Below are 7,513 nucleotides of genomic sequence, written 5' to 3' on the forward strand. Positions count from 1 at the left end.
CAGTAGATATCTTATTAAATAAGACATTTTATTTTACTCACGTTTTGGTCTGAATTAGCATTGTACTTGGTTTGATGTTAGAGCAAGAAATATTAGTAGAATCTGACAGCAAGTACAGTGGAGCAAATGATGGTGTGGCTGTAGGTAAACCTGGTGGACTAATGCCGCCACTGATCGTAAAAGGATAATAAACCAATACCTTGAACTTTTCAGAAGTACTCTGTGCAACAAATTTATTCCAAATTTCTTGAGTTAGCCAAGGATATTTCCAATCCGGTGGCCTTGCTCTCAACCTTCCAGATTTATGGTACAACCATTTCTTTCTTAATCTGGTCTTGTATGCTCTCCATCTGTCATCAGCTTGCTGCAAGATATACTTTTACGCTCTTCTAACACAATGAATCCCTTCTGCATCAATAATCATTATTATTAAAAACATACAGTAACAAGCAATGTAATAATAAAATTATTCAAAGTTACTTATTGTGTACAAATATACTTACTTTTATGCACTCGTACAATCCATCTAATGTTTCTTTTGGAACATCGTTCCACCTCTCATATGTTATGCATACTCGCTCCCGAGTCACTACACCAATGTAAGTCGTAAAACTGAGCTTGTATTCCCCGCATGGTATACCCGAAATTGGATCCCATTCTAAAGGGATTTTGGTCCCATTTTTAGCAGCTATTCCAACCGCATTAACTACTGTATGACCCCTCTCATCCTCACGTCTAACCCGTTCTGCATCAGAATCATCCTCGTCAGTAAGATCGCCTTGAGGTGGGGGAATTTTCCTTTTCTTTCTCGCCATAAACCTAAAAAAATTCAATGTTGTAAGTTAATAAGCTATATAATTAAAACTAATAAAGAGAAATGCAGTAATAAAACTACATAATTATTAGATCAATATTAAAACTACATAAACCTAAAAAGATAGCAATATTATAAGTTAATAAGCTACTTAATCAATAGTATATTGAAATTTGGCAATATATACTGTGGTATAAATGTGTACTCTAAAGCATCATTTATTTCATGTAATCAACACTCCTACTGTGCAGTCAGCTTCATGCTATAATACTTTGTTGACGAATTTTATTTTTCAGATTTGTGCGTTGTCAGTCCTTCAGGCTGAGTGTTTGACTGTTCTGTAGGGGCTTACGTGCATGGTGGTCATCTGCTGGACTATTCGGCATTGGGAAACTAGTGGTGAGCCTGAGATTATTTCAGTAATAGATGATGTAATAGGCTAGCTAAGTCTCTAGACAGTTGTTATATTATGAAAACTAGTAGAGCCACTGTCCAGGAAGACCATAATCAACCTTACAGTGACAGCAGGGAAGGAAGGGCATTAGCTGATGGTGGTTTTTGCTGTCTAAAACTAAAACACACAAATGATCTTTATCCAATACTTACCAGGCGTACAAATAGAAACAAACCATAACAGACTCTATACTAGAAACTAGAAATTGAGTTTGAGTTTGTTATGTCTGTAACTCTATACCAGGTTCAGTGATCTAATTAGGTACATCATCTAATCTCATTATTTTGAACCATAAAAATTGCAGGTATACATGCATACATGCTAACCAATCATCACAAAATATAATGTCCACCAGCAGCTCAAACACACAAATACACAATCATGCAACGGAAGAATTAGATGTATCTAGCAGATAATTGAAGGGCAGTTTCATGCCCTGACACTCTATATAATTAAAACTAATAAAGAGAGATGCAGATAATAGTTCTTATGTTTACACCTCATTTCTCTTTCCGTCGACGCTTCCGTGATGCACCCTCATTACTAGTGTCATCAACCCATGTTCCTTCACTATGGTCATCACGTATATATGTTACTGAATTATCTCCATAATCGTTGATGACATCTTGGACTTGTACCCCATTAGTGAAATGGATTTCCTCTTCTTCAATATCATCATCTTCATGGTAGTCAACAATTTCATCGATTTCAAACCGAGACCTTGGCTTTATAACAGCAGACCTTTTTTGATCGGATGGATCAGTCATGTAGAACACTTGTCTTGCTTGACTAGCCAATATGTAAGGATCTTCCTTATGACCAAGCTTGTCAAAATTAACCAAAGTAAACCCTATATCTTCATAGTCAACTCCGTTGTTGTTATCAACCCATTTGCAACCAAAAACTGGTATCACAAAATCATTGTATTGCAACTCAACAATTTTTTCAATGACACCGTAATACCACATTTTACCATGGGCAGGAGAACTATCTTTAGCACTTGCAAAATACATAGCTTCGGCTTCAACAACAACTCCACTATTCTGCATAGTGCTAACTTCATCTTGCTCCTTAGTATAGAATGTGCAACCATTATATACATACCCAGAATAAAAAGAGGCTCTAAAATTGGGTCCTAACGCTAAACTCTTTAGTCGATCAGAAACAACATATAGTGGATCATTAAGCTCTCTCATCACTTTATCTTTCAACCAAGTTCTAAATGAATTGTGATGTTGACTAAGAAGGGATTTCTGACTTGTCTTACGATTGAACTGCTTAAGGTGATCAATGTGTTTGTTAATATATGGTGTAACTTCATCCTCGTTAAACAGAACATATGTGTGGGCCTTGTGCCATTCTTCATAAGACAACTCACGTTTCTTATGACCTATGATCCCTTTTCCCTCCATTCTACCACTATGTCTTGATATTGAAAGCCCAATAATCTTTGCATTTTCTAGATATTGACTACACGATCCAACAAGATCTTCATAGAAGTTCCTTTCAGCAATACAAGCTTCGGGTCTATAGGCGTTCTTCACATATCCCTTATAATTTTTCGTTTGCCTTTCAAAGGACCATTGAGCTCTCAAATGAAATGGGCCACAATACCTTATCTCTCTCACCAAGTGAATAGGTAAATGAACCATGATATCAAAAAAAGATGGAGGAAAATACATCTGTAATTGGCAAATAATGATAGCAATTTCTGTTTCCCAATTATCTAAGTCTTTAGGATTAATGACTTTGGCGTACATTGCGTTAAAGAATGAACACAATCTAATAATGGCATATCGAACATTTTTAGGTAAAATTGAGCGAATAGCCACTGGCAACAAATATTGCATCAAAATGTGGCAATCATGAGACTTATGACCCACAAGTTTCAGATTTTCCATCGAAATAAGGTTGCGAAAGTTAGAAGAAAAACCCTCTGGAACTTTCACTCCAGCTAAGGATTCACATAACACTTTTTTCTCTTTTTGTGACAATGTATAAGCTGCGGGAGGAAGGTATTTCTTGGGTTTTCCCTCAACAACGTGGAGTTCACTTCTAATCCCCATATCCTTCAAGTCATATCGAGCATTTTCACCGTCTTTTGTCTTCCCAGGAACATTCAACAGTGTGCCAATCAAGCTATCACACACATTCTTCTCAATATGCATTATATCTAAACAATGTCTGACAAATAAGTGTTTCCAATAGGGTAAGCGCCAGAAGTCAGAATATTTCTTGTACCCCTGCTTTGAAATACCTGCTCTAGATTTCTTCCCAAAGGTTATCTGGTTGTCCTTAACCTTTTGAAACACCTCCTCCGCACTCAAGTCTCTTGGACGTTTTTTGAATTCTTGTTTCCCATTAAAAGCCTTTTTTTGCTTGCGGTATGGATGATCACAGGGCAAAAACGGACGATGATCAAAGTTTTAGCCATCTTTCTATCTTCTTCGAATTCTTTAGCCACTTTCCCTTTATACGATCCTCACATATGGGACAAGCAGTTTTCCCTTTTACAGTATACCCAGAAAGATTACCATATGCCGGAAAATCTTGGATGGTGCAAAACAACATTGCTCTCAGATTAAAGGTCTCATTTTGATGCGCATCAAAAACTTTGACACCTTTTTCCCATAATATCTTCAAATCATCAATGAGGGGAGCCAAGTACACATCAATGTCATTTCCCGGTTGTTTTGGCCCGAAAATTAACAATGTAAGCATCATGTACTTTCTTTTCATGCACAACGAAGGTGGTAGGTTGTAAGTAACCAAAATCACTGGACAAGCACTATGCATGCTACTAAGAGAACCAAATGGATTCATACCATCAGTTGAAAGTGCGAGGCGTAGGTTCCGTTTTTCTTTACGAAACTCGGGGTATTTTCCATCAATAAACCTCCACTGCGGGGAGTCAGCTAGGTGTCTTAATAAGCCATCTTTGTCCCGCCCATAAAAATGCCATGTCAACTTTTGTGCATCATCCGCATTTGAAAAAAGACGTTTAAATTTCGGAACTATGGGGAAATACCACAAAACCTTAGCCGGCACTCCTACCTTCTCCTTGTATCGCGAGGCATTGCATACTGGGCAATTCTTTAATGATTCACGCTCATTTTGATAGAGTACGCAATCGTTAGGACAAGCATGAATTTTCTCGTATGGCAAGCCCATCGGGATCAATATCTTTTTAGCCTCACATGCACCACTTGCCAAGACATTATCATCAGGAAGCATGTCTTTGAAAACTTCAAGTACTTCATCAAAACATTGATCCGTTAAACCATGACCTGCCTTCACATTATATAATCTAAGTATACTAGATAATCTTGTATACTTGCTGCAACCTGGATATAAGGTGTTTCGGAATCTTTTAACACCCCCTCAAATGTGGCAGGATTTTCAGCGAACTTATCTTGAGCTGCACGTATCATGTCTCCTAACCTATCACCCTCATTAGCATTAGGGATGTCATTAACATCAGGACGTTCATGAACATCATGAACATCGTTCCCAGAATCACTTGTACGAGTTCCTTCAAAGTTTTCCCCATGCCAAACCCAACGGGTATATGTTCTATCAAAAGCATTCTTGCTCAAATGACCAAGAATTTCATCTATCCGTCTATACAAAAAATTATGGCATTTGAAACAAGGGCATGGTAACCTAGAACGATCTCCGGCATTCTGAACCGCAAAATTAACGAAATCCCTTATTCCAGCTTCATATTGTGGGTCACCCGGTTTTGAATTTGATATCCAACTTCGATCCATCTCTAAGTATTCAAAATATAAAAATTAAAAAAAAAAAAAACATTACATGCACACATTCTTACGAATATGCAAGCAGCAAGCAATTTATGCTAGTAAAAATAATTCATCAAGTTATTAATTGTTAAATGATTAAAATAAAAAGGAGGAGACTAAGGGATAAGGAATTATATATACTCACCTAATTGAAGCGCGGACACCAATGAAACGAGCAAGTGAACCAAACCAACTAGCAACAAAAGGCTCCTAAAATTGAAAAGAACAAAAAAATGCAAGGTTAAATTTCTAATATTAACGTATGGCCAACATATAAAAACCTGAATTATTTAACACTAAAAGTTATGAGCATGGGAACAGTCTTTTTAACTAGCTTCTGCACAAACTAAAATTCATTACTTATTACTAGACTAAGATACAAAGGCAGACTGACTGACTGACCAACTGACTGATCCTTCTTACTAATTGACTGACTGATTTACGGACTAACTGCTCCTTCTTACTAACTGACTGACTTACTGACTGCTGATAGCAAATGACACTGGTAAGAGTGCACACTGCTGACCGCATTACACGATGACGGAGTCACTGACATCAAAGTAGCCGACAGAAGTAGTACGACAGCAAACAAACATGACCGACAGTAAACTAGCTGGTAGCACTTTCAAACGGTATAAGGCTGCCGACAGAGGTGTTTAGACTAAGTGTGTATACTGGCAGAGAATGATCGGGTTGGTATGACACTTAAATCGCAGCCTACCACATAAAAAGAATTACCAATGAAGCATATTTCAAGAATCAGCAAATCCATTAATAGAGCATATCTAGAGGGTATAGCTAATATAGCACAATAGGTTATAGGAGGTTATAAGGCAAGTTATTGAGCTTATAAGCCACATTAGGTTATAAGACATACAAAGGCTATTTAAAGGCTATTTAAAGGATATATCAGTTATACGAACAAACCGTAGGAGTTGTATTGTGTATATTCAAGTCTAAGTTAAGTTAGGTTAAGGAATTCGCTAACGCGAAGCTATTCTATATATTGATAGGCTGAGCTACAAAGGCAGACTGACTGACTGACCGACCTACTGGTTGATCCTTCTTACTAACTGACTGACTGATTTATAGACTAATTGCTCCTTCTTACTAACTGACTGACCGACCGACCTACTGATTGATCCTTCTTACTAACTGACTGATTGATTTACAGACTAACTGCTCCTTCTTACTAACTGACTGACTTACTGACTGCTCCTTCTTACTAACTGACTTAGTGCTCCTTCTTACAGACTGACTCACTTACTGACTTATAAAATCAACCAGACGTAAACGGGCATTCGATCACAACCATCATAAACATACATATAACCATAGGGAGACACAAACAAGAGTGATGTAACCGGGCATTCGATCACAACTTATAATAAATACAATGTAGCATCACATAATCAGAATTTGAGGTAGTGAATAGTGCAGAGAAGAACAATGATTTGACTCAAAGTAATGAGGCATTCACATAATGACACAAAAAGGCCAAAGCTAAGATAAAAAAAACCAATTACAAATTTGAAGCTTTATCAGAAAATTATAAACTTGGTGTTCACCCGTTTTTTTTAGCTGAATTTTTTCCTATCCCCTGTATTCATTTTTTACAAAAATCGTTCATATCATCATAGAAAAATTAATTTCAAAAGAAATTTCAACCAAATTATCACTCAAACACATATTAGGAGGGAAAATTGTAAAATTAAAATAGGGAAAAAGGGTGAGAAGAGGTATTACCTAAAATTACAGGAGCTGACGAACTGGCGGCAGAGACGGAGATTGTACGTGGTGGTGGAGACGGTCGTTGCGGTACCGGTGGAAGTTCCAATCAAACCACAAAAGTATAAGAAATTAGGAAGATGGCCGGAAAAGCGAACGAGAAGGAGACGTGTCGCCCTTCGCCGGCGGTGGTGCGGTGGTGCGGTGCTTTGAGCTCTGTAAATTCGTTTCTTAGGTGAATTGAAGTTATTAGGTTTTACAGGTTTTTTGAGTTCTTGGTGAATTGATAAGCTTGAGAGATCGTGGTTTTAGGAAGAAGTTATTTTGTTTCCTAATAATACGCGGGTAGGAATCGGCGGGAATTGCAGCAAATTTTTTTAATTTTTTTTTTATTTTTTTTTAGCTAAAAAATTCACAACCTTAATTACATTAAAAATAAAAATGATAATATTTGAAATATATGAGTAGGAGACCGATTTTAAAAGATCTACGGTTTCTTTGATTTTTTTAAAATATAATATTATCTAGGAAACCATATATTTCACGTACAAGGTTTCTTATATTTTTTCTAAGAAACCGTACTTCTAAGATAATTGGTTTCTTCATCTAAGAAACCTAATAAGTGACTTATACGGTGCCCTATCAATGGTTCCTTAGCCCATTTTTGTAGAAGTAATTGTTGTACCAATGGTGGGTTACCTGTTCACATGCTCA

The 7,513-nt window shown here is 36.9% G+C and overlaps 2 protein-coding genes across 2 annotated transcripts; both read right to left on the minus strand.

Annotated features, from left to right (window-relative positions):
• Positions 1-1,768: 1,768 nt before the first annotated feature.
• LOC130465507 (uncharacterized) lies at positions 1,769-3,436 on the minus strand. Its single transcript, XM_056834291.1, has one exon. It carries the CDS (start codon positions 3,434-3,436, stop codon positions 1,769-1,771), a length of 1,668 nt encoding a protein of 555 aa, XP_056690269.1.
• Positions 3,437-3,686: 250 nt separating this feature from the next.
• LOC110780427 (uncharacterized) lies at positions 3,687-5,038 on the minus strand. The gene is made up of 2 exons (XM_056834293.1): positions 4,603-5,038; positions 3,687-4,555 (listed from the first exon to the last, which is right to left on the minus strand). The coding sequence occupies exons 1-2, from the start codon at positions 5,036-5,038 to the stop codon at positions 3,687-3,689; spliced, it is 1,305 nt and encodes a 434-aa protein (XP_056690271.1).
• Positions 5,039-7,513: the final 2,475 nt, after the last annotated feature.

Source organism: Spinacia oleracea, chromosome 1 (genome assembly GCF_020520425.1).
Source record: "Spinacia oleracea cultivar Varoflay chromosome 1, BTI_SOV_V1, whole genome shotgun sequence".
Lineage (NCBI taxonomy): Eukaryota > Viridiplantae > Streptophyta > Magnoliopsida > Caryophyllales > Amaranthaceae > Spinacia > Spinacia oleracea.